Genomic DNA, 26,382 nt, shown 5'->3' on the forward strand with positions numbered 1-26,382 from the left:
ATGAGGAATTTAAGATACAAAACAGATGAACATAAAGGAAGGAAGCAAAAGAAATATAAAAATAGGGAGGGGACAAAACATAAGAGACTCTTAAATATAGAGAACAAACAAAGAGTTGCTGGAGGGCTTGTTGGAGGGAGGATGGACTAAATGGGTAAGGGGCATTAAGGAATCTACTCCTGAAATCATTGTTGCACTATATGCTAACTAACTTGGATGTAAATTAAAGAAGAAAAAGAAAAGAATGTGTATTCTACCCTTTTAAGATGAAGTGTTCTGACTATATCTGTTAGATTCGTCTGGTCCAATGTGTCTTCAAAGTCATTATTTCCTTGTTGATTTTCTATTTGGATGAGTCGTGCATTGACATAAGTGGGGTGTTGAAGTCCCCTACTATTATTGTGTTACGATTGATTGCTTACTTTATGTTTGTTATCAGCTGCTTTATGTTTTGGGTACTCCCATCTTGGGTGTATAAATATTTACAATTGTTATATCTTCTTGTTGGATTGTCCCTTTTATGATTATGTAGTTTCCTTCTTTGTCTCTTATTGCAGGCTTTGGCTTTTTTTTTAGGTTTATTTATTTATTTTGAGACAGTGTGAGAGAGAGCGAGAGAGAGAGCGAGAGAGAGGGCAGGAGCAGAGGAGGGGCAGAGAGAGAGGGAGAGAGAGAGAATCCCAAGCAGGCTCTGCCCTGTCAGCGTGAAGCCCAACACAGGGCTCAATCTCACAGACTGGACCATGAGATCATGACCTGAGCCCAAATCAAGAGTCAGATGCTTAGCCTGCTGAGACACCAGGTGCCCTGCAGGCTTTGTTTATAGTCTATTCTGTTGATATACGTGTTGCTGTCCCAGCAACTTCCACTTACATGATTAATCCTTTCCCACCCCTTCATTTTCAACTGCAGATGTCCTTACATCTGAAATCGGTATCTTGTAGGCATCATAAAGATGGGTCTTGCCTTTTTTTTAAAAAAATGTGTATTTTTGAAAGAGAGAGGGAGGGAGGGAGGGAGGGAGGGAGGGAGGGAGAATGAGCTGGGGAGGGGCAGAGAGAGAGGGGGACAAAAGATCTGAAGTGGGATCTGTGCTGACAGCAGAGAGCCCAACATGGGGGCTTGAGCCCACAAACCATGAGATCATGACCTGAGTTGAAGTCAGACGCTTAACCAACTGAGCCACCCAGGTGCCCCGGGTCTTGCCTTTTTATCTGTTCTATCACCCTATGTCTTTTGATTGGAGTGTTTAGTCCATTTACATTGAAATTAATTATTGACAGGTAGGTATTTCTTGCCATTTTGTTTCTTGTTTTATGGTGGTTTTTGTGGTTCTCTGTTCCTTTCTTCTCTTGCTCTCTTCTCTCACGTCTTGCTGGCTTCCTTTAGTGGTTGGATTCCTTTCTCTTTATTTTTTGTGTATCTATTATAGGTTTTTGAGTTGTGGTTACCATTAGGTTTGTACACAACCTCCTCTGCATATAGCAGTCAGTCTGTGTTAAGTTGATGATAGCTTAAGTTTGAACGCATTCTTTACTCCTCCCCACCCCACCATGTTTTAGGCATATGGCATCATACTTTACAACCTTTTATTTTGTGAATCCTTTGACTGACTTTTTTAATTTTGCTGCTTTTGTGCTTCCTACTTTTTTTTTTTTTTTACTCTTACTCACGGTCTTTTCTTTCCACTCAGAGTTCCCTTTAACATTTTTTGTAGGACTGGTTTAGTGGTGATGAGTTCCTTTAATTTTTGTTTGTCTGGGAAACTCTTTCTCTCACCTTCTGTTCTTTTTTTTTTTTTTTTAACGTTTATTTATTTTTGAGACAGAGAGAGACAGAGTATGAACGGGGGAGGGTCAGAGAGAGAGGGAGACACAGAATCTGAAACAGGCTCCAGGCTCTGAGCAGTCAGCACAGAGCGATGCGGGGCTCGAACTCACGGACCGCGAGATCGTGACCTGAGCCGAAGTCGGACGCTTAACCGACTGAGCCACCCAGGCGCCCCTCTCTCACCTTCTGTTCTAAATGATAGCCTTGCTGGATAGAGAATTCTGGCGGAAAGTTTTTTTTCTTTCAGCACTTTGAATATATTATACCATTCCCTTCTGGCCTGCAACGTTTCTGCTGAAAAATCCCCTGATAGCCCTATGGGGTTTCCCTTATATGTAACAGTTTTTCTTTCCTCTTGCTGCTCTTAAAATTCTCTCTTTATCACTACTTTTTGCCATTTTGATTACTATGTGTCTTAGTTTGGACTTCCTTGGGTTGATTTTGTTGGAGGCTCTCTGTGCCTCCTGCATCTGGATTTTTGTTTTCTTCCCCAGATTTCAGAAGTTTTCAACTGTTATTTCTTCAAGTTAATTTCCTTCCCCCTTTTCTCTTTCTTCCCTTTCTGGGATCCCTATAATGCGAATGCTATTATATTTGATGGTGTTGCTGAGTTCCCTTAACCTAGTCTCAGTTTTTATTATTCCTTTTTCTTTTTGCTGTTCAGCTTGGGTGCTTTCCATTAGTCTATCCTCCGGGTCGCTAATCTGTTCTTCTGCTTCCTCTAATCTGCTATTTATTATTCCTTTTGATATATTTTTATTTTCAGTATTGAGTTCTTCATCTCTAATCAGTTCTTCTTTGTTTTCCATCTGTTTGGTGAGGGTCTCACTGAGGTCCTCCACTCTTTTCTCAAGCCCAGTGAATACCTTTATGACCATTACTTTAAATTCTCTATCAGGCATATTACTTACCTCCATTTCATTTAGGTGTCTTGCTGCGGTTTTGTCCTGTTCTTTCATTTGGGACACATTTCTCTGTCTCCTCATTTTGTCTAACTCTCTGTGTCTGTTCCTATGTTTTAGGAAATTCAGCTACAACTCTTGTTCTGGAAAGTAGTGGCCCTTAAGAAGAAGTCCTATAGTGAAATGTCCCCTGTTCACCCAAAACTGGTGCTTCGGGGTCTCTTCCATGTATGTTGCATGCACCCTACTACTGTGACTGAGACACTTTTTTCTTCAGTCCATTCATCTGTAATGGCTCTCTTTGCCTGTTGTGGGCAGGGTTTGGTCCCTGTGTTGTTAGTGGGCCAGTCTGGGGCCATCTTGTGCTTCAGTTGAGTCAGACCAGGCATTTGCCAGAGCTGTGGCAGCACTGAACTGCAGGGCACCTTCTCTGTGTTGTCCCCTGAGCTTTTACTGAAGTCAGACTAGGAGATTTTTTTTTTCCCAGACTAGGAGAGTTTTGTAGGCTGTGACTCCATAAAGTCAACCCAAGCTCCATAGAAGTGGTCAATCATAACTGATTAGTGAGTGACACTCTCAGCATAGCAGTCTAAAAGACCTTGAGTGCATAGCTGGTTTTTCCAATTTTGTCTTGGTAAAAAGGAGGATAAGCTACTGAACATATGTAAATATCTATAGCGCCATGAAAGGTACAACACTCAGTTTCTGACTATCAGGGTCAGGGAGGTGACTCAGTGAGAATTGAATGTCATTTCAATGGAATATTGGGGCACCTGGCCAGGTGGAAGCGCATGAGATTATTTATCTTGGGGTTGTGAGTTCAGGCCCACACTGAGTGTAGAGATTACTTAAATAAATAAACTCTAAAACAAACAAACATGTAGATAAATGGAATATTACTCAGAATGAGATCTTGCCATTTGCAACAGTATCGATGGACCCAGAAGGTATTATGCTAAGTGAAATAAGTCAGACAGAGAAAGACAAATACCACATGATTTTACTTATATGTGAGATCTAAGAAACAAAACAAATGAACAAATAAACAAACAAAAGACCCATAAATACAGAGAACAAAATGGTGACTGTCAGAGGGGAGGTAGATGGGGAATGGGCAAAATGGGTGAAGGGGAGTGGGAGATACAGGTTTCCAGTTATGGAATGAATAAGCCATGGGTATGAAAGGTACAGCACAGGGAATATAGCCAATGATATCGTAACAGTATTATATGGTGACAGATGGTAGCTACACTTGTGGTAAGCACAGCATAACATACAGAGTTACCAAATCACTATGTGACACACCTGAAATTAATGTGACATTGTGTGTTAACTATACTTCAGTTAAAAAAAAAAAACTGAGGGGGTGTCTGGCTGATGCAATCAGGGTGTGCAACTCTTGAGCTCAGGGTTGTGAGTTTGAGCCCCACATTAGGTGTAGAGATTACTTAAAAACAAAATATTTTAAAATATAAAGACTGCATTTCAGTTTATAGAAAGAGTCTACTAAATTGATACGGTTACAAATAGCTTGAGGGAAAAAGAAAGGGCCTCGTTAGGTACCCAGGAAATAGAACATTAAAACATCAATGGTATTCAGGCAAATGACCGTAGTGACATTTGCCTTACCTGCACACACAGTCTTGTTAGCAATCCTTGGTCTGCTGGGTTTGGAGTGAGCATCCAGCCCATGGAATCAGCTTCTTCTTGGTGAGAGACTGGAAACACTAACTCAGCCCCAGAAGTGGTTTGAAAGTCACCTGAGTGATGCCAGCAGAAGCTGTGCCCAGAGTCCATTCTCTAAGTGGTCAATAGTTCGAAGTCTGCTTCCTTTTCTAGGGGGTTTTGGGACTGTCCTTAATTGAAGACACAGCTTCCCCCCTGTGGCTGACTGCAGAGCCTCGGGCCAAACAAAAGATGACAGAGACTCAGTGGATGTGGTTAATTTACTACCGAACATTTTCAAATGTAAGAGGTCTTATGAGAGTTCAAAATAAGAATAATGCAACTGATGAAGAAATTTGGTTGTTTCTGTGACATGCAAGGCAAAGATAATAAAACCAATTTTTTAAAAATGTAGATAAAATCTCTTTAAACCTGTTTAAACCTGATTTAACCTGTTTTCAGAGAAGATGGTTAATGTTACATCTGATTTATAAATGTGGGTGAATAATATCTACAGTGGAAAAAATTATGACATATAACAATAATTCTGAGGCAAAATATACACCAAAGCCGAAGAATATGCCAAAAACACCAGTAAAGTAATTCGGTGAGTCTGAAGCAGGGCTAAGATATTTTTTATAAAACCCCATGGATGAGTCTGATGTGCATCCCAGGTTGAGAACCCAGAATTAGAAGGTGCTAGATTCAGATTACAGAAGTCAGAATGGGCTGAGCTAGCATTTAAATAATAACTGAAATTTGGTGATTAACACTGCACCCCTGTTGCCAAAGACCATCAGGCAAAGGGCCAGGAGGACTCCTGCAAACGTAGGGACATGTGGCAGACCTACTGCATGTTGTGACAGATGTTTCACTGAGGTTAAAACGTTATGGACAATGTGAACTTTGGCAAATCTCCAGGGACTTCCCATGGCGCTTTCCCACGGAGTATGTGATTTCTAAAATGTTTTTGTTAAAACCTTTTTACCTGTACAAATTTGACCTGGAGAAGGCTGAGCACCTCCTCTGTTAGGATGCCTCTTTACAATAATGGCATATCTAACAAACATGATTAATTCTAGAGTCTCTCTTTTCATAAAGTAAGAGGTCACGGGGCTCCTCGGTGACTCAGTCGGTTGAGTATCTGACTCTTGATTTCAGCTCAGCTCATGATCTCACAGTTTGTGGGATTGAGCCCTGTGTCAGGCTCTATGCTAACAGCACAGAGCCTGCTTGGGATTTTTCTCTCTCTCTCCCTCTCTCCTCGCCTTTCCCCTGCTCACGTGCGCACACGCACACACACACTCTCTCTCTCTCACAAAATAAACATTAAAAAGAATAATAGTAAATATAAACGTTTTTAATTTTGATGAAGTCCAATTTATCTACTTTTCCTTTTGTATGCTTTTAGATTCTGAAATTTTATTCCTATGTTTTCTTCCAAGAATTTCATAGTTGCAACTCTTAAATTTAGCTCTATGGTCTGTTTTGAGTTAATTCTTGCATATGGTGTGATGTAGGGGTTCAACTTCATTCTTTTGCTTGTGGATGTCCAATTGTATACAAGATTATTCTTTCAACATTGAATTGTCTTGGCACCTTGTCAAAAATCAAATAACCGTAAGTGTAATGTACCATCTGAACTTCAGAGTCTACTTTATTGACCTTGTGTCTATTCTTACATTGGTACTATACTGCCCAGTCTTTTTTTTTTTTTTTTTTTAAAGTAATCTCCATGTCCAACATGGGGCTTGAACTCATGAGATCCTAAGATCAAGATTCACATACTCCGCCAACTGATCCAGCCAGGACATCAGTACTGCCCAATCTTTTTTTTAAATGTTCATTTATTTATTTTGAGAGAGAGAGGTGGGAGGTGGGGGTGGGGGTGGGGAGAGAATCCCAAGCAGGCTCCTCACTGTCAGCACAGAGCCAGATGCAGGGTTTGAGCTCATGCCGTGAGATCATGACCTGAGCCAGAATTGAGTTGGACGCTTAACCGACTGAGGCACCCAGGTGTCCCCATAATTTCTCTTCAAATTGTTCATTGTTAGTGTATATAAATACAACTGATCTCTGTATATTGATCTTGTATCTACAACCCTGTTAACTTCCTTTTTAGTTCTAATAGGTTTTTGTCAATTCCTTAAGATTTTCTATACCTAGAATCATGTCATCTGAGAATAGAAATAATTTTACTTCTTCTTTTCCAGTATAGATGTCTTTTATAAATATTTCCTGCCTAATTACCCTGACCAGGACCTCCAGTACAATGATGATTAGAAATAGCAAGCAAACATCCTGATCTTGTTCCTGACCGTAAGAGAAAACCTTTCAGTCTTCCCCCAGTGATATGACGGTAGTTGTGGGTTTCTTCTGCCCGTCCTTTATTGGGTTGAGGAATTTCTCTCCTAATCCTAGTTTGTTGGGGGTTTGTTTGTTTTACCATGAAAGGGTGTTAGACTTCATTAAATGCTTTTTCTGATGTTAATTGAGATAGTCGTGGGTTTTGTCCTTTATTTTATTAATATGGTGTACTATATTGGTTGATTCTCATATCTTTTTTAAAAATGTTTATTCCTTTTTGAGAGAGAGAGAGAGAGAGAGAGAGAGAGAGCAGGGGAGGGGCAGAGAGAGAGGGAGACACAGAAACTTAAGCAGGCTCCAGGCTCTGAGCTGTCAGCACAGAGCTGGATGCAGGGTTCAAACCCACAAACTGTGAGATCATGACCTGAGCCACACAGGTGCCCCTGATTTTCATATCTTAAACCAGCTGTCATTCCTGGGATAAATCCCACTTGTTCAGATAATATATTCCTTTTTAGATTCTGCTGCATTCAGACTGCTAGTATTTGGGGCAGGTATCTGTGCCTATGTTCATAAGGAATACTGGTCTACAGCTTTCATTTCTTATGATATATCTGTCTGATTTTGGTACTCTAATCTTTATTATTTCCTCCCTTCTGCTTGTTTCGGGTTTACTCTTCTTTTTCTGATTTCTTAAGGTAGAAATTAAGGTGTTCTTAAGTTATTACTTAATGTTTGTTTATTTATTTATTTTTGAGAGAGAGCATGCAAACGGGAGGGGCAGAGAGACAGAGGAAGACAGAGAATCCAAAGCAGACTCAGGCTCCAAGTTGTCAGCACAGAGCCCAACGTGGGGCTCAAACTCATAAATTGTGAGATCATGACCCGAGCCAAAGTCAAACGCTTAACCGACTGAGCCATCCAGATGCCCCCAGAAATTAAGGTTATTGATTTGAGATTTTTTTCTTTTCAGTTTACTGATCTAAATTTTCCTCTAAACACACCTTTCACTGTATTATATATATTTTTTGTATATAGTATATTCATTTTCATTCATATCAAAGTATTTTCTAATTTCCCTTGTGATTTCTTCCTTGGCCCGTTGGTTATTCAGAAGTGTAGTTTAATTTCTACATACTTGTGGATTTTCCGGCTTTCCTCCTGTTATTGATTTCTAATTTTTAATTTTTTAAATTGTAATTTGTAGCCAGAGAACGTACTCTACGATTTCAATGCTTCTACAATTTTTAAAAACTATTTATTTTTGAGAGAGAGAGAAAGAGCATGAGCAGGGGAAGGGCAGAGAGGGAGATACAGAATCCAAGGCAGCTGTCAGCACAGAGCCTGATGGGGACCCGAACTCGTGAACCGCGAGATCATGACCTGAGTCAGACGCTTAACCGACCGAGCCACCCAGGCACCGCAATCCTTCTACATCTATTGAGACCTGTTTTATGGCCTGACACATGGTCTGTCCTGGATAATGTTCCATGCTCACCTGAGAACAATTTGTATTATGCCATTGCTGGGTGGAGTGTTTTCAAGAAGCCATTTTACGATGGTTGGGTAATAGTGTTATTCAAATATTCAATTTCTTGTTGATTTTCTGATCTACTTCTTTTACCCATTATTGTGAGTAGGGCATTAAAACTCATGAGTATTATTACTGAATAATTCATTTCTCCCTTCAATTTTGTCAGTTTTTGCTGTATGTATTTCAGGACTCTGTTAAGTGTATGTATGTTTATAATAATTATTTCTGGGTTGACATTTTACTTTTCATTTTTTTTAATGTTCGTTCGTTTTTGAGGAGGGGGGAGGGACAGAGAAAGAGAGAGACAGAATCTGAAGCAGGCTCCAGGCTCCGAGCTGTCATCACAGAGCCCGACGTGGAGCTCCAACTCATGAACCGTGAGATCACGACCTGAGCCGAAGTCGGCCGCTTCACCGACTGAGCCACCCAGGTGCCCAGACATTTTAATTATTGTAAAGTGTCCTTCTTTAGCTCTAGCAACAATTTTTGCTTTAGTCTATTTTGTTTGGGGGCGCTTTGGTGACTCAGTCGGTTAAGTGTATGACTTCGGCTCAGGTCATGATCTCGTGGTGAGTTCGAGCCCCGCGCCCGGCTCTGTGCTGACAGCTCGGAGCCTGGAGCCTGCTTCAGATTCTGTGTCTCTCTCTCTGCCCCTCCCCTGCTCGTGCACTGTCTCTCGAAAGTAAATAAACATTTAAAAACTTAAAAAAAAAATAAAATGAAGGCTATTTTGTTTACAATTAGTATAGGGGCGCCTGGGTGGCTCAGTAGGTTAAGCGGCCGACTTCGGCTCAGGTCATGATCTCACGGTCTGTGGGTTCGAGCCCCGCGTCGGGCTCTGTGCCGAAAGCTCAGAGCCTGGAGCCTGTTTCGGATTCTGGGTCTCCCTCTCTCTGACCTTCCCCCGTTCATGCTCTGTCTCTCTGTCTCAAAAATAAATAAATGTTAAAAAAAAATTTTTAAATAAAATAAAATAAAATTAGTATAGCTACTCTAGCTCTCTTTTGGTTACTGTTTACATGGAATATCTTTTTCCATCCTTTAACTTTTAACCTAATTGTAATTGAATGTAAAATGCCTTTTGTAGACAGCAAAATGTGAAGTCACTTAAAAAATCCATTCTGTGTGTAGTCTGTTGACGTTTAATGTACGGACTGATTAGGTTAAGATTTACATTTGCATTTTGCAATGTGTTTTCCTATGTCTTTTTGTCCCTCTGTTCCTCCATTATTGTCTTCTTTCGTGCTATTTTCTAGTGTACTATTTTTTCTTGTTATTTCTTTTACTATGTATTTTCGTTATTTTCTTAATGATTTCCCTGGGGATCAAACACTTTTATTTATGAAAATCTTGTTCATATTAGTACCAACCTAATTTCAATAATATATAAGAATTTTACTCATATGTTTACTCCCATGTATCTCCATTCCATGCTTTCTTTTTGCCGTTATTGTCACGTGAATTATAGGTTGATGTTGTAAATCCATCAACATGGGTTTATGATTATGGCTTTATGCAAGTATATTTTAAGTCAGGTCAAATAAGTTAAAAATGCATGAATACTGAATTTTGTGTTTACTTACGTAGTTATCTTTACTTACGAGCGCTCTTTTTTATGTGGAATTAAGTTACTGTTTAGTGTCGTTTCATTTCAGCCTGAAGGATCACCTTTAGTATTTCATATGGGGAAGGTCTGCCGATGACAGATTGGTTTTTTTCCTCTCAGTTTCTATTTCCCTGGGGATGTCTTAATTTTCCTTCATATCTGAAGGAGAGTTTTGCTGAACACACATTTCTTTGTCAACAGATTTTTCTTTCGACACATTGAGGAGGTCATCCTACAACCTCCATGATTTTTGATGAGAAGTAAGTTGTTAGTCTTGCTGAAGATCCCTCGTGGATGGTGAATCCCTTCTCTCTTGCTGTTGTTAAGATCGCCAGTCTTTGACTTTTGGCAGTTTGATTATAATGTCTCTAGGTGTGGACTCTCCTTTTTATCCCACTTGGAGTGAGTTGAGTTTCTTATATGTTATATTGACATTTTCATTAAATTTGTAAAGTTTTCAGCCATTCTTTCTGTTTAAATGTTATTTCAGAGTGAGAGAGCATGTGAACAGGGTAGAGGGACGGAGGGAGAGTGAGAGATTATCAAGCAGGCTCCACATTCAGCGTGGACCCCGATGCAGGGCTCAATCCCACGACCCTGGGGTCATGGCCCGAGCCAAGATCATAAGTCGGAAACTCAACTGGCTCAGCCACCCAGGCACCCCTCTTTTTTTTTTTTTTTTAAGTTTTAAGTAATCTCTACACCCAACATGGGCTCAAACTCATGACCCCGAGATCAGGAGTTGCATGCTCCACTGACTGAGCCCGCCAGGTGCCCCTCAGCCATTGTTCCTTTAAGTATTTTTTCTGCTACTTTCTCTCCTCTCCTTTTGGGACTCCCATCATGTGTATGTTTGGTGTACTTGATGGTATCCCATATGATTCTGAGGCTCTGTTCATTTTTCTTCATTCTTTCTTCGTCTTCTTCCCTAGGCTGGATGATGTCAACTGACCTATGTTCAAGTTTGCTGATTTTTTCTTCTGCCAGCTCAAATCTGCTATCAGCCTCTTTAATGATAATAGCTTGATGGTCAAAACCAAAAAATTAACGATCCAGATTCTCCACTGTGTCCCATCCAATAGACACTACATGCCCATAAAGCATTAGTTCATTTACAGAGCTCACCACACGGTCAGACCATGAAACCAATACCCCCTCGCTCCACTGCTGTCAGCAATCAGGAATAACTTACTGGCCACAAACAAAACCCACAAAACAACTTGAGAGGAAAATTATAATTAGAAAAATTACATTCAGAAAATCACAAATCCAGGGGCACCTGGGTGGCTCAGTCAGTTCAGCGTCCGGCTTCAGCTCATGAGTCATGATCTCACGGTTTGTGGGTTTGAGACCCTCATTGAGCTCTGTGTTGACAGCTCAGAGTCTGGAGCCTGCCTTGGATTCTGTGTCTCCCTCTCTCTCTGCCCTCCCCCCACTCACACTCTGTCTGTCTCTCAAAAAATGAATAAACGTTAAAAAAATAAAATAAAGAAAATCACAATTCTAGGGGCGCCTGGGTGGCTCAGTCAGTTAAGCATCTGATTTCAGCTCAGGTCATGATCTCACCATCCGTGGGTTCGAGCCCCACATTGGGCTGTGTGCTGACCGCTCAGAGCCTGGAGCCTGCTTCAGATTCTGAGTCTCCCTGACTCTCTGCCCCTTCCCTGCTCACACTTTGTCTCTCCTTCAAGAATAAACATTTAAAAAAAAAAAAAGAGAGAGAGAGAGAGAGAATCACAATTCCATTGCCACTTCAGACTCCTCTGCAGAAACCAAGAACAGACATGCCTGGGCTTAGCCTGTGAGGTATAAACTCAGGAAACACAGCTCACCCAGGTCAGTCAGGGGGTTCACTGGCCATCTTGGCGGAGGACCTCCAAAACCATTACAGGATAACATTCAGGAAAATGCAGAATCTTTTTTCTTCTAGTTCTTTTAATGTTTTTAATTATTTATTAAACATTTTTTACTATCTATTTTTGAGGGAGAGAGAGAGACAGAGCCTGAGTTGGGGGGGGGGGGGGGGGGGAGGGGGGGGGGGGGGGAGAGAGAGGGAGAGAGAGAGAGAGATAGAGAGAGAGAATCTGAAATAGGCTCCAGGCTCTGAGCTGTCAGCACAGAGCCCGACACGGGGCTCGAACTCAGAAACAGTAAGATCTTGACCTAGGCCAAAGTCAGACGCTTAACCATCTGAGCCACCCAGGTGCTCCTGTTTTTACTTATTGAGAGAGAGAGAGATGGAGAGAGTGAGTGGGGGAGGGGCAAAGAGAGAAGGGGACAGAGGATCCAAGCAGACTCTACACTGACAGCAAGCCCTATGTGGGGCTCGAACTCACAAACTGTGAGATCACGCATGACCTGAGCTGAAGTCAGACACTCAACCAACTCAGTCACCCAGGCACCCCAGAAAAAGGCAGAATCTTAACTCATACACGTATAAAATTAACACATGTTAAAGATTTTAAGTCATTTTAAAAACGAGATTCAGGAATGTTATAATTGCTTCAAAGACATCAAAGAATCACAAATCTATATAGAATAAAGAAATGTTGGAGTTAAAGGAAACGGCTTTTTCCACAACTGGAGGAGAGAAATCACTTGAACTTCCACAGGGACAGAATTCATTTTCAAGTCTATGGAAAACAATTATTTCCATTGCTACTAGTTATCTACAGAGTTGTAAAATGGGTTGAAGACAACTGAGAGGCACCAACATTATAAATCCGAGAGCCTGGCAAGATGTGCTTTAAACAGAGCATAGCTTTCCTTAGAGACACCAGTAATCTGCTCTGCTCATTTAGACTTTTTTTTTAGGTAGGCTTCACACCCAGCATGGATCCCAACGCAAGGCTTGAACTCACAACCCCGAGATCAAGTGTCACGAGTCTGAGCTGAGATCAAGTCGGACGCTTAACCAATGGAGCCCCCAGGCGCCCCTGCTCATTCAGTTTTGAACTTTTTACAGCCTGGGCCCCATCCCCTAAATGCCCCTGATTTTCAGGCCCCAGGATTCCCAGACTCCGAGCCCCTCCCCGAACCCTGCTCCACTCTGTCCCAGACCACCTCCCCAAACCCCAAGTTTCATCTCTTGTCACCCCAACGAAAAGTCCAGTCTCCACCTGCCACATCCTCAGGCCCCAATTCCTCAAGGTCTTGGCCCTCGAATCCCCCCACTCCATTCTCCCCAGTTTGCTCTAGCACAGCTCTGATGGCAACTCCCACGGACTGGAAGCCAGACCGCCTCCCACCCTGCCCAGAGCCCCCGTGCTTCTAGCACCCCCGGGGAAAGGGGAGGCCCAGTGGTGGTTGAGCTTGGCTGACCTCTGGCGTGGTGGGTGGAGGGGAGGGGGACGGTGACCTTTCATTCAGAAAAATAAAGCGTGATGTGATGTTCCTCACGTCAAGAGTCCTGGGGCCAGGTGCCACCACACTGCTTGGGACAGTGACCCAGCCGAGCGGGCCTTCCTCGTTCAGCACAGCGGACCCTCAAGGGGAAGCCCAGCTTCCCCTTGTTGAGGAGAGCCCAGCGGGCGGGGGCGCCCGGCTCCGGGCTCCCTGCCCGACAGTCACCTCACCGCCAGCTCGCCCCACTCCTGAAGGGTCCCCCCACCTCACCACAGACCACAGGCACCTTTCTCCCCCTCTCTGCTCTTCAGGGGAGGCTTCCAGACCCCCAGCTTCTCTGAGTACCTGCTTTCTTTTCCCCTCTGCATTCGTCTGCAACACCTTCTCTTCTCTGCCCTGTGTTCTCATGCCTTCTGGAGGCTGGCTGGAGGCCTGCCTCCCCAGAGACTTGCGTGCACTCAGCCCTTTGCAGCCACACCACACTCTCAGCAGGTGCCATCCACAGAATGACTTTTCAAAGAGAACATTCGGGAAGGCTCAGGGGGTGCCAGGAGGCGCCGGGCAGGAAATCTCTTCCAATCTGCTTTCGGAACTAGCTTAGTTTTCTCACCGCCCTCGCAAAGGGGTATAAATTTCAAGTTGTTCGTAGCTTTTCACCGAGTCAAAATGCTCATACTTTCCGCAAACAGAAAAAACACTTCCCCTGGGAGCGGGCCCGGGGAACTTATCTGGGTAGTCGAGCTGAGGAAGTCCCTGCCTGCCACCTGCCTGGCTGGGCTCTGGGTGTTCTTCTGAGAGGCTCAGATGCCTGGGGAACTCTCCCTTGCTGTCAGGAGCAGGTCAGGGAAGCACTCTGCTAAGGAGCTGGGATGGCCTACTAGAGGGAGGGTCACGGGCAGTGGGACAGGGAGAGTCGCCAGAATGATGAACTCTCCCCCAGGCGAGGAAGGATGGACCACTGCTGGGTGTCCAAAGGTCTGAGCTCCCTGAGTGTCTCAGGGAAGGGATGAGGGAGACTTCCACTACGCCCTCAGCTGTGACAGACAGCAACCCACTCTCCTTTGCTTAAACAAGCAAGAAATTGTGGGCCCACATAACTTGGAAGTCCAAGGGTCTGGCCTCAGGTGGGACTGGATCCAGGCGATCCCAGCATGTCTGGGTTCTGCCTCTCTCCACCTCTCCCCCTGCTTGCCTCTGGGCTGCCTTCATCCCCAGGCGTGCTCCCTGAATAGTCTGGGTGGCTTTTCATAGTTCTTGGCATGACGGACACACTAGGGGAGATGTCACGGTAGACCCTGATTTGCTCCACAGAGGCAACGTCCCTCAGTACGGTGACAACGGGCAGGAGGCGTGCGCCCGGATTGGATCATCTGGGCCACCCACCCAACCACAGGGTGGAGGCAGGTGGTCCTGTGATTAACGCCCCATCAGAACCCCCTGGAAGGTGCAGGGGAGAGAGCAAGGCCAGTGCTTGGAGCAGGGGACACCCAAGTGGCCTGTGGCCTCAGGCAGTTAGCTTCCCTGAGACAGGGTGGGCGTGACCAGAACAGCTGATTCTGGAGACCCAGATGCTCCCACATTCCCAGTTTCTGGTGCCACAAAAGCTAGGAGGTCCTTTTGAATCCCATGGAGGAGAGGAAGCCCCTCAGAAGACGATCATCCTGTGTCCGCGGTCAGGCAGTGGGCGCCCTGAGCAGAGGAGAATGAGAACGCAAGCATCTTATTTTCCAGGAGTCGCCACGCCTCCAACCGCATCGGAGCCCACACCTCCCTAGGGACCCCGCAGGACTGAGGACAGTGAAGGCTCTACCTTTCCTCATCCCACCAAAGCCAGGCGAGGCCTATCCGGACACTCCCGAGCTCTGTCTCAGGTGCAGTGGCCACACGCCTGGGAGAGGGGGCTGCACGGGGCAGGTTCTGAGGAACCAAGGAGCCTGCTGCCGGTGGTGGCACAGGCAACAGTGGCCCTGAGGCTCAGGCCTCGTTCCTGCCCAGGAGTGCCCTCTGGGGACAGCCAGGCACCAAAGGTCCTGCCTCAGCCACTGCCTCCCCTCTGGGTCTCCTTCAAATTCCCCCAGCCCTGAGTTTGAGAAAGCCTTTGGGCAGGGCTGTGAGCCTGAGTGGCTGGCTACCTGCTGTCCAGCTGGAGGCGTGGGCACCCTGGCGACCAGCTTCAAGTAGGGAGAGTGTGCCGTGGCAGCTCTCGAGAACTTGGCTCTTCGGCATCTCCCTCCCCTAGTTACTTCCCACGAGGCGCTAACAGGAAGGCCCTTGAGGCTTCTAAGGGCAGTGGCTTCCTCAAATTGTCTACCTCCAGCCCTGGCCTCAGGCTCAGGGCCACCTGCCCCCCCTCTCCAGGAGACCGTGCATGTCCCACACAGCCTTCCTCCTTTGCCGCCCTCTGGCCTGGTACAGCTAGAACAAAGGCACACGTGGGCAGACGGGAGGCTCTTGCCAATACCTCTGATCATCTCCTGATGGAAGAGAGGGCAGGACGGAACTGGGAGGCAGCTCCACAAGCTTCAGTCCCAAGGTGGGCCGGGGAGAGTGCTAATGGGTCTGAGGGCAGAGGCTGTGCCGAGGCGCGTGGCTACCCGCCCCCGCCACCCTCCCCCCCATGCCCTCATCCTCCTCCCTCAGAATCTCTCCACTGACAACCACCAAAGGCACTTCTGCAGCTCGCACCCCACCTGCCAGCCCCCACTCCCAAAGGCAAACAGCCACATGAAACCCCCTGCCCCTGCCTTTTTTCTAGGCTCTCAGCATCCCAGGAGGCTCAGGCCTGGCAGGTGGCCTCCTGTCCTCAGCACTGAGCTGTGTCTGAGCTACTTGGGAGCCTGACTCCACCCGATACTTGATGCGACCCCAGAGCAGAGGCTCCAGTGGTTAGGGCCTGGGGGTCCTTCCCTCCTTCCTGCTCAGCTGGTCCTGTTAAGGCGGGGAGAATAAGGAGCCTTCAAAAGCCCACATGCAGGCCAAGTCAAGGACAGGCAGCTTCTGAAGTTTAGAAGGGGCATGCGGAAACCAGAACAATCGTGGGAAGAGGCTGGGTCAGCAGGAGCAGGAGCCGCTATTCCCAGCCCCCACAGTCATCAGGTGAGGTCCTTGCAGCTATGGGTTCCTTGCTGCAGAAATGAGACCCCTTGTCTGGGAGAATAGGATCTCAATTCCACACCAGTCACGCCGGATCACAGCTTAGGCGTCCTGCCTCCCCTGTGGAGCCTGTGTCCCCCATGGGTCTCTGCTTCCTGCTGGCCTAGGCAGCCAAGAGGAGGGGCCAGAAGCCCCCGCCCTTGTTCATTGCAGCTTCCTCTCCTGAACCCTTGCGGCCCTCTTGCCTGGCTTCCCTGCAGCCCTCTGTGCAGGAGAACGACGCAGCCCGCCACAGGCTGCGGTAAGGGCTACGGCTCTGCTCCCTGTGGACGTGAGGCAAGCACAGACCCGGACCATTGTCCCAGCACTGCGGCAGATGTAGGCTGCTCAGGGGCAGGGGCCATTTACCAGAACCCCAGGAAAAAGGTAGCTGCTGCCTGTCTGTCTGAATAAAGAGTTTGGAATGTCTACAGGTTTGATCACACAAGGAGCTAGAAACTAAAGACTTGTGGCTCAGGAAAAGGAGCGATGCTTCTGACCGGAAGGATCCCAAGACTGGCTGAAGCCTCACACCCCAGTCTCTTCTAAGCCCCACTCACTGAGCCCCTCTGTGCCTGCACCTGGCGAGAAGCCCCTGGCAGGATGCTCCCGCAAAGGAACAGACACTACGATTGCTAGGTCACAAAAAGACAGCCCGTTCTGCCCGACCCTCACACCCAGCTGGCTCAGCACAGCACACAGCCCAGACATGCTTGCTGAACAGTGGCCCTGCTGGGGAGAGGCCTCGCCACGCAGCTGCAGATCCTGGATGAACTGACGTTGGGTGGCTGTCACACTGCCTCTGACCGCCACAGCCTGTTCTCTGCGGAAATTCCAAAGAGCAATGGAGGGAGGGGGGCAAGAGTCTGGGGCTCAGAGGGCGCAACCCCAGGATCTAGGAGAGCAGCCAGCCAGGGGTGACGCAGCCTCGATGGACAGTCCAAGTCACCCCAGCCCCGTGGAGGTCTGCACAGAGAAAGGTGCTACACAAGTTCACTACTCTGACCCACGAAACGATTTATTGTGCAAATCCCACACAGGCTCCAGGCCTGAGCCAAGTCCGAAGCTCTAGCTGGGCCCTGGCTCTGGGCCTGTTCTGTGGTCCCCACCCTGGCCAGTGTCTGCTGTGGAGTGTACAGGTGTCCGTGAGTGTGCCCGTGTGTGAAGAGGGCCTCCTTGGGTCATGGGCGCTTGGGCGTTGTGGCATCCCAGCCTGAAGTCAGGTCCCCATCTGCTCAGGCTTAGGGACCACACTGGTCCACACAGTCCTTCCCGCTGCGGAACACGTGATAGATGCTGGTGGGAGGGAACATGGCGACAGCACCGAGCAGGGAGCCTACCTGGATGGCCACACCAGCTGCCAGCAATGCCGGCCGGCCGCCACCATGCAGCAGGGAGCTGGCGGCCACCTTCACGTATGAGAACACGCCCAAACACAGCACCCAAGACAGCACCTGGGAGGGTGGACACGGCAGCAGGCTGAGCATGAGATGCTCGCTGCTCTAAGGCAAACCCCCTCCCCACTGCCACCCTCTCTGCTTCAGTGTCCCAGCGTACTTACCACGAGGACCACTCCTGCGGAGGTGCCCACCAGGGGTGGGCAAGGACTCAGGATTGCCAGCGCCATCAGATAGGCCCCAAAGAGCATGCCCAGCATGGAGAGACCTCCCAGCCCTGCCAGAGACCTGCAGGGGTGGAGCAGAAACTCAGGGCTGGCTGCACCACGACCCAGCCCCTATCCTTCAACTCCACCCTAAGCGGCCTGGGCATCCACGTGTACCTGCACAGGACGCCCATGGCCAGGAAGCAGGCGAGGGGGTTGGCAGCACTGCCCAGCACCACTGCCAAGTGGTAGGCCAGCCGCCCATAGGGCAAGCAGGAAAAACTCTGCACGGCAGGCAGCACGCCATTGGTCAGTGCGTTGGTGACGGCCAGCAGGCCCAGCAGGCAGGCTCTGTGCACAGGGAGCAGCCTGTGGGCCTCAGGGTCTGGGCTAGCAGTGGTGCCTGTTGCTTGGCTCGGTGACTCCCGCAGTGGCAAGGCCTCTTCCTCCTCCTCTTCCTCCTCCTCCTCCACTCTGGGGGCTCTCACCTGCAGGTCAGACTCTGGACCTGCTGTGGGTACAGACGGTGGCGACGGCAACAGCAGCAGAAGACCCTGGAAGGCGGCAGCTGAAGTGACCAGAAGGGCGGTCAGCATCCAGAAAAAGGTGCTGGCGGGAAAACGCTCCGGAAAGTCGTGGGGGAGCCAGAGGGTGCCACTGTCGGGAGCTGGCAGACATTCAAGGTGGCCTACACCCTGCACTAAGGCCAGCACGCAGGGCAGCAGGGCACTGAGGCCCTGACCCAGGAAGAAAGAGCGCAAGAAGGGAGGTGGGAGGTGACTCAAGAAGGGCAAGAAAGTGACGTTAGAGGCACAGCAGGCCAGTGCCAGCACCAAGGCCAGTGTTAGGAAGGCCACAGAGTGGAGCTGCCCTGCCACTGGGGCCACGTGGTGCCACAGTGGGGCCAGCAGGGCTGTGCCCACCACGCTCAGTGCCTGCACCACCTGGATGGGGGCCTGCTCGCTCTTGCCAGGAGCCAGCCGTCTCCACAGGGTCACCACCAGCAGACCCAGGTTCCCCAGCGCTACAAGCACAGAGAGATAGGACGGGAGGCTCCAACCTGCAGGGAAGGGAGATCACGTCAGGGGCTAGATGCTCAGGGACAAAGAGCAGCTGCAATCCACCTCACCTGGCACATGTCCCCCCACTTCCCTGCACACTCCCACTCACCCTCAGGAAGGTCTTTTACCACCACAGGCAGCTCCACCCAGATCCCGTTGATGGCAGCCCAAGAACCCATGCCAAAGAGGGCCACCAGCAGGTGGGTCAATACCAGACGGCCCAGCGGAGGTGCCGCCATTCAGCCCGAGGCTGGGTCCTTCCGAACAGGACAGGGTCACAGCCTGCTCCTCTTTCCCCACCTAGGTCCAAACAAAAAACAAACAAACAAACAAACAAACACAACGCTTCAGTTCTTCTGGGACCTGATGACTTCTTCTACCTTGAAAGTTAGCAGACCCGTATTCGGGATCACAGACCAGAAACGCAGAACTGGACTCTGAAGAGGACCAGACCGCCTAGACCAGGAAAATGGGAAGGTGCCCGGGGGTGGGGGCTGAGGATGAGACGGGCCAAACATGCCAAATAGCACGGCTAGGTGTGCGAGCAGAGAAGCAGAAAGCCTGCCCAAAGCGCCAACGGCCCCAGAGGAAGATGGAGAAAGAAAGACCCGATCTGCGGGTCTGAGTAGCCCAGAACACCACCACCCTCACTCCAAAACGGACACGACTCCGGGACAGAGACACCCATTAGGCGCCGCGCACACCTCCGCGGCTTCTGCGCCCAAATGGGAGACCGAGGCTTCAGCGAGACCCAGTACCGCAGGAGTCAAGACCCGCGCGGCGAGGAGGGGCGGGCCCGGCGCCACCCCTCTCTGCATCAGGTGGGCGGCGAGGAGCCGGCCCGTGCGCAGGGGTGCGTGCGCCTCCTGATCCAGCACCTGCGCGCTCCCCGACCCGACAGCCAGTCGTCTCGCCACGCTACGAGGGCGCTGCCTCCGGCCCAGGATCGCAGCCTCGACCCAGAGCCGGTGGGACTGGGAAACGCTGCCCGGACGGAGCGAAAACTCCAACCCACCGGGCGAGGGAGAAGGAAGCCGCGGGGGCCAGCCCCCGGCATGGCCTGTCGCCGGAAGCCCCGCCCCGGAAGTCGGTGCTGAGCCGACGCGGAGGGGATTGGTCCGGGGCTCAGGCCCCGCCTTTACGCGGGCACGCTGCGCCTCCGCCCGGCGGCCTCGCCTGTTCCGCCACAGGCCCCGCCCCATCCGCTCCCCTGGGGCGGTCCGGGAGTTTGACCGGTAGCTATGGCTCCCGGCGTGGCGCGGCGGGCTCGGCGGCGGCCCCCGCGCAGCGTACGGAGCGCACGGCCGGTCGGGGTGCGGGCTCGCTCGGCGGAGGACTGGTGGTGGGACCGGCTGGCGCCGAGCGGCTCCGGTTACCATCTGCTGCAGTCGGACAGCATGCTCCTGGTGCTGCCCGGCCCTGGGCCTGCCCGCACTCGCGTGCAGAGGCGTGCAGCCCGCCGCACTCAGCGGCCAGTGCCCCCAGCGTCCCGCGCCGCGGCGGTCAAGGCTAGGCCCAGACCTGCTCCGGTTTCGGAGCCGCAGCAGGGGCCCGACCCAGGCTGGGGCGACCGCATCCCCCTGGAAATCTTGCTGCAGATTTTCGGGCTGCTGGTGGCGTCCGATGGGCCCATGCCCTTCCTCGGCAGGTACCCCAGGCCCATCGAGCGCAGCAGCATGGCTCAGGCTGACCTCTTGCCCACCGAGCGGGTGGCTGAGGCGGGGGCCGAGGGCGAAGCAATCTGAGCGTTCACACACGCAGACGAGAGAGCACAGTCTCTCACGGGGTCCAGTTTGAGCCCCGAGGGCCTGTCTTTGTGCCGAGGTGTCTGCAGCGTTGTGAGAATAAAATGGGACAGGTTCCTCCTCTTAGAAAACCCCACAGCGGCGGCTACAAAAGGCCCAGCCCCTCAGCAGAGATTTTCTCCCAGGGCTGCACGCGTGTGCCGCCGCTGGCACGAAGCTGCCTCCCAGCCTGCGCTCTGGCACACCGTGACCCTGTCGCCCCCGTTGGCTGGCCGCCTCGCCAAGAGCGGAGCCAAGGCGGAGAAGAAGCTTCTCGCTTCTCTGGAGTGGCTTATGCCCAATCGGTGAGACGTTCCCTCTTTTCTTTTATGCCCTCGTTTCATCTCTGTGGTTTGTACAAAGCCCCAAGCTCCTTCGTGTTTCCATATACCAAAGTGATGGGTGGGGAGGACGCCGACAGAGGGGCACCGTGGGAATACTACGCAGCTCTGCCTCTGCTGTCGGCCCAGGTTTTCACAGCTCCAGAGGCTGACCCTCATCCACTGGAAGTCCCAGGTACACCCTGTGTTGAAGGTGAGAGCTCTGGACTGCCCTACGCACCAGTCATGACACTTTGGGGTTGCCCAGTACTTCCAGGGAGTGGGTCAGGCACACGGAGCCCAATGTTGCCCCATGGGGAGGCCTGCCCGGTTCTCGTTTCCTGTTGTTTGTTTCAGTAGAGAGGTGTTAGAAGTGGGAGCACCCACGTTGGCCTGGCATGGGCAGGAAGGAGATCATAGTTGAGTCACCAAAGAGGGTTTGGTGTCAGCCACTGGTTTCTTTCCTTTGTGGACCACAGCGTGCCTTCCCCCCCAATCTCTGCCGGTGCTCTGTCTTCCCCAGCTGGTTAGCGAGTCCTGTCCTCGGCTCACCTTCCTCAAGCTTTCTGATTGCCACGGTGTGACCCCTGATACGTTGGTCATGCTAGCCAAAGCCTGCCCCCAGCTCCACAGCCTGGATATACAGCACTCCATGGTAAGCCCTATGTCCCCAGGGGCCCTGAAGAAGCCTGGGCCGAGGTGACAGGTCCCCATGTGCTGGGTTCCCAGGTGGAGTCTACAGCCGTGGTGAGCTTCTTGGAGGAGGCAGGGCCCCGAATGTGCAAGCTGTGGCTGACTTACAGCTCCCAGACGACAGCCATCTTGGGTGCGCTGCTGGTAGGTTGGTGACAGGTAGGAGCAGAACCAGACGCTGAGCCAGGTCAGCCAGGCCACTGACCCTGTGTTCTCTTCCACCTCTGTAGGGCGGCTGCTGCCCCCAGCTCCGGGTCCTGGAGGTGAGCACTGGCATCAACCGCAACAGCACTCCTCTCCAGCTGCCTGTCGAGGCCCTGCAGAAAGGCTGCCCCCAGCTGCAGGTACCTGACACCCCTCTTCTCCCACCTGCCACTCTCCCTCCCCACCTGCAGCCTAGGCCTTGCTCCAGGTGCTGCGGCTACTGAACTTGATGTGGCTGCCCAAGCCTTCCGGGCGAGTGGTGACTCCTGGCCCAGGCTTCCCCAGTCTTGAGGAGCTCTGCCTCGCCGGCTCCAGCTGCAACTTTGTAAGCAACGAAGCCCTGGGCCGCCTGCTCCACGATTCCCCTAACCTGCGCCTGCTGGATCTTCGCGGCTGTGCCCGCATCACACCTGGTGGCCTGCGTGATCTGCCATGTCAAGGTCAGTTTTCTCTGGGCAGGAGGGGTGTGGGTACCCTTGCCCACCCCACAGCTCACGGCTGCTCTTCACCTCCAGACCTGGAGCAGCTTCACCTGGGTCTTTATGGCACGTCAGACCGGCTGACTCTAGCCAAAGAGGGCAGCCATCTGTTGACCCAGAAATGGTGCCACGCTCTGCGGGAACTGGACCTGAGTGGCCAGGGCTTCAGCGAGAAGGACCTGGAGCAGGCCTTGGCCGCCTTCTCAGTCACGCCTGGGGCCTCACACCCAGCCTTGTGCTCGCTCAACCTCAGGGGCACGCGGGTCACACCGAGCACAGTCAGGTCAGCCTCCCCTCCCTCGGTCCTTGCAATCAGTACAGCTTGCCTCCCTGACAAGCCTGGTTTGCAAGCTTCAGGGATCCAAAAGGGGAGCGCATACGGACCAAGCCCCTGCTCAGGATTGACCTTAGGGACGCCAAGGGGGTACTGGGCTTGGGCCTCAGTGGCTGGGGGTGGCAAAGCCAGTCGTGGCATGGGCAGAGAGGGCTCCTTCCCCGGGCCGAGCCCTGCCAGGGCCTGGGTCTTTTGGAGCCAGTGGCTCAACTCCCCATGGCCTGCCCCGCTCCGCAGCTCTGTGATCAGCAGCTGCCCAGGCCTGCTGTACCTCAACCTGCAGTCCTGCCGCTGCCTTCCCCGGGGCCTGAAGCGGGCCTACCGAGGCCAGGAGGAAGTCCAGTGGTGCCTGGAGCAGCTGCTCACCGGCCCCCCTCCTTCCAGCTAGGCAGCTCCAGACCTCAGACCCTCAGGCAGCCTGCGGGCCCTCCACCCTTTTCCAGTTGCCACGTTTGAACGTTTTGTTACAATAAAACATTTTTAGGAGCTCTGTGTGGTCCTTGGGGTGTGGTTGAGAGGACAGGCACTGTGCCCGAGGAACCATTCAGGGCTGGGGGGGGGGGGAGCTTGTGCCATGGGGGAGGGGTGGTCTGCCAGGGCTCCTGAGGCTGCGTGTGCTCGTGCCTTGCTGACTCACTGCTGGGCTTGAGTCTTGGACCGGGTGTGTGTATCCTGTTCTCAGGGACACTGAGATATGTTTGTGCCCGTGGTTGTGCTTGAAGCTCTGCCTGGGCAGAAGTGGCAGTGGAAAGGGGGAGGCCCTACTCAGCCATGGGGTTCAGTGTGGGGCGCCTGCCTGCAGATATCCCTGCAGCTTAGGCCTGGGACATCCAGCCACCTTGCCTTCAGGTGAGGATTGTGAACCGGGCTGCTCAGGGGGCCGCCGGTGGTGTGGGGACTGGCGGGGAAGAGCACGCTCACTTCAGGGTCGGGCTCGAGGACTCCCGGCAGAAGGGACAGTCAACAGAACAGCCCCTTCTAGAACGCGCTGTGCAGAACTTCTAGAACCCGGGCTTCGCCCAGCCTACACCAGCCTACACCACCACCTGGTGTCTCTCTCCTCTGCTCTTTGTCTGAAAGCCGCTCCTTCCTGGACCGCAGCCCTGGAGCCTTTCTTCTCCCAGGTAGAAGTGCGACTGTGAGCCTCTGGGCGGTGCCAACCTCCTAGCAGCCCAGCTGACCCTCTGTGCCTACCCCAGACCCCCAAGGGCCGGGTTGGCGGCCTGCCCACCACCTCCGGCGGCAAGCGCTTCCAGCTCTGGGCCCTAGGACTGTTCTGCACCGAGCGCCACCTGGCCAAGCGCCTTAAGAACAACAGCTTCTACCCGTTCATCCAACAGCAGCCCAATGGTGCGCGCGGACCCGGAACCGAGCAGGGCGGGTGCGGGAGCCGGGGGCCTAACGTCTGAACCTGGTGGCGTAAAATCCCGGGCGGGGTTGGCGGCGGAGGGGACGGGCCTGGACCCGGGATCTGCATGGGGGCGGGGCCTGGAGTCGGAAGGGGCGGGGGCGGGGCCGAGCCCTGGGCTGGCGGCGATACAGTTTGCGCGGGGCCGGCTGCTCCGGGCGGAGCTCCGGCGCCACCCCCGCCGGCTGTCAGCGGGGACCGGCTGTCCTCACGCACCGCCACCGCGCCGCCCCCAGTCTTCGTGCTTGAGTACTACCTGGACACGCTGTGGAAGGGGACACTGCTCTTCGTCGTCTGCCTCCTCCTCGTCAGCTTCGGCCTCGTGAGCCAGGTCTGAACTCCTGGGCCCGCCCCCCCACCGCCTTCCTCCCGGGGGGCTGGACTCACCTCTCGGTGCCCCGCCCCCGGAACCCCGGGCTGCTCAGGTCCCTGTGGCTGCCGCAGGTGCAGAAGCAGGAGACTTGGGGCTTCCCCGCATGCGGCGTGGTCGTCGGCCTGTGGCTCATGATTTCGTCTTTGCCACGGCGCCGCCTGGTGCTGAACCACACGCGTGGCACGTACCACTTCTCCGTCCAGGGCCGCACCGTGTGCCAGGGCCCCATGCACCTAGTCTACGTGCGCCTGGCGCTCAGCTCCGACGGTGAAGCCCGGCGCGGCCACGGACGGTGGGCAGGGGGAAGGGTGTGCAAGAGAAACAGCTCCGGGAGTGTGGCGGGGCTGGCTAGACGGCCCACTGCCCCCCCCCCCCCCCCCCCCACGGTCCTCAAAGACACACACACCCCCCCACACACACACACCCCCCCCCGTGCGCGCCCCCCCTCCCCCCCCCCCTCCCCCCCCCCCCCCCCAGCTCTCTCCCCACCGGAGCTGCTATCCCCTAGAGCCTCTGGCTGAGCCGCTTGCCCCTCTCCAGCTTATGGAAGGTGCTTCTTCCAGTTGGTTCTATGCGGCCACAAGCTGGAGCCGCTGGTGCTGGTGCAGCTGTCAGAGCGCTATGAGGTGGGTCTTGCCCCAGTCCACCCTGGGGCCCCTTCCCTCCTCGGTTCCATAGGAGGCCTGCCACTGCTTAGGGTCTTCAGATGGGGCCATCTCCCAGGCAGAGTGTGAATACCACGTGGTCCTTGGCCCAGACTTTAGTGCTGGCAGCTGGTGGAGAGGTGACAGGTCCTCTCAGTCCAGGTGACAGCTCACCGCCACCCATTCCCACAGCAAATGGAATACTTGGGCCGTCATATTGCCCGGAAACTCAACATCAATTACTTTGACTGCCTGGCCAAGTCGTACAGGCACGTGGTCCGTCACTGGCCGCTGGGGGCCGCCTTCAGCCCCGGCATCGTGCAGCGCAAGACCGGCACTTATGGCCAACAGACCTTGCAGTCTGACCTGGACGTGTGATTCTGAAGGCAGGTGCCCCAGCACTGCCCCGGCCCCTCAGGCGTACAGTCTCCCTTTCCCTGTGATTTCCCACCTTCACTGGACCTTAGTCTTCCCCTCAATAAAGCCACCTCTTGCTTCCAGGCAAGTGTTTCCTCTCGGGGATGGGGGGGGCGGGGCGGGGAGGCACAGCTCCGGGGGGCCTCAGGGAGCAAACCTTGGAGTTTTGAGCTGGTTGAGGGTAACCGGAGGAGCAGGGTGAGTAATGAACAGCCACCCCGCCAGGAATTTGGAGTCCTCACTGGACAGGTGTGGGACACACGGCCTCCCTTGAGCAGCAACACTCACCTGGTCCTGTCCGGGCTCGGGAGTGCAGAACAGTGAGCAGCGTGCAGGGGTCAGAATTTGACTGGTCATCCTGACTCGGTGCCTGGTCCCGTCAGCAGTGGGATGGAGCACAGCTACAGGTCCAGCCTTGTGCCCAGGGTACAGCTTGGCAGACAGCCCCCAGAGTTGCTGCTTCAGTGCTCCTGGGGAGTAAGCTGTGGAGCCCTAGACCAGAGCTCAAGCCTGCCGTGCGGGGCAGGCCCGTGTGTCCCTGGAGCTTGCCCCCCACACCTGCTGGAATACCAGTCCCATATGCCCTAATCCAGTGGGTGTTCCCACGTCCTGGGCACTGGGAGCTGCTGTTCAAGCCCCACACTGGGGGTAGAGTTTGCTTAATTAAAACAAACAAAACAACAACAACAAAACCCAGTATGGGCTGGGATTGGGGCCCTGTGTGACTGCCCAGGTCACACA

At 52.2% G+C, this 26,382-nt stretch overlaps 3 protein-coding genes across 5 annotated transcripts; 2 read left to right on the plus strand and 1 right to left on the minus strand.

The window, feature by feature from the left end:
- Positions 1–17,465: 17,465 nt before the first annotated feature.
- SLC52A2 (solute carrier family 52 member 2) lies at positions 17,466–20,067 on the minus strand. Of its 3 annotated transcripts, none has more exons than XM_049632747.1 (5): positions 20,001–20,067; positions 19,095–19,285; positions 18,102–18,984; positions 17,883–18,006; positions 17,466–17,775 (listed from the first exon to the last, which is right to left on the minus strand). In XM_049632747.1, exons 2-5 carry the CDS (start codon positions 19,222–19,224, stop codon positions 17,563–17,565), a joined length of 1,350 nt encoding a protein of 449 aa, XP_049488704.1. In that variant the 5' UTR covers positions 19,225–19,285; positions 20,001–20,067; the 3' UTR covers positions 17,466–17,562. The 3 variants fall into 3 exon arrangements, with proteins under 3 accessions (XP_049488704.1, XP_049488703.1, XP_049488702.1); XM_049632746.1 differs by having other exon boundaries at positions 19,864–20,066; XM_049632745.1 differs by having other exon boundaries at positions 19,690–20,066.
- Positions 20,068–20,180: 113 nt separating this feature from the next.
- FBXL6 (F-box and leucine rich repeat protein 6) lies at positions 20,181–23,285 on the plus strand. Its single transcript, XM_049632748.1, has 9 exons — positions 20,181–20,633; positions 20,916–21,074; positions 21,240–21,303; positions 21,613–21,744; positions 21,819–21,926; positions 22,013–22,126; positions 22,195–22,426; positions 22,502–22,748; positions 23,037–23,285. The coding sequence occupies exons 1-9, from the start codon at positions 20,227–20,229 to the stop codon at positions 23,185–23,187; spliced, it is 1,614 nt and encodes a 537-aa protein (XP_049488705.1). The 5' UTR covers positions 20,181–20,226; the 3' UTR covers positions 23,188–23,285.
- A 158-nt stretch (positions 23,286–23,443) lies between these two features.
- On the plus strand, positions 23,444–25,724 carry TMEM249 (transmembrane protein 249; the record flags this gene model as incomplete). Its single annotated transcript, XM_049633725.1, has 6 exons — positions 23,444–23,923; positions 23,999–24,149; positions 24,444–24,538; positions 24,652–24,847; positions 25,121–25,206; positions 25,417–25,724. Coding segments are annotated over 6 exons (1,194 nt in total), but the record flags the coding sequence as incomplete, so codon positions are not given.
- Positions 25,725–26,382: the final 658 nt, after the last annotated feature.

Source organism: Panthera uncia, chromosome F2 (genome assembly GCF_023721935.1).
Source record: "Panthera uncia isolate 11264 chromosome F2, Puncia_PCG_1.0, whole genome shotgun sequence".
Lineage (NCBI taxonomy): Eukaryota > Metazoa > Chordata > Mammalia > Carnivora > Felidae > Panthera > Panthera uncia.

Coding starts and splice junctions, on each gene's coding strand:
- SLC52A2 (XM_049632747.1), bottom strand. CDS start 19,224: ATGGCGGCACCTCCGCTGGGCCGTCTGGTATTGACCCACCTGCTGGTG. Junction 18,007..18,101: donor GCCATGGGCGTCCTGTGCAG/GTACACGTGGAT, acceptor CCACCCCTGCAG/GTCTCTGGCAGGGCTGGGAG. Junction 17,776..17,882: donor CCGCAGGAGTGGTCCTCGTG/GTAAGTACGCTG, acceptor CCACCCTCCCAG/GTGCTGTCTTGGGTGCTGTG.
- FBXL6 (XM_049632748.1), top strand. CDS start 20,227: ATGGCTCCCGGCGTGGCGCGGCGGGCTCGGCGGCGGCCCCCGCGCAGC. Junction 20,634..20,915: donor CCCATGCCCTTCCTCGGCAG/GTACCCCAGGCC, acceptor ATTTTCTCCCAG/GGCTGCACGCGTGTGCCGCC. Junction 21,745..21,818: donor TGGATATACAGCACTCCATG/GTAAGCCCTATG, acceptor CTGGGTTCCCAG/GTGGAGTCTACAGCCGTGGT.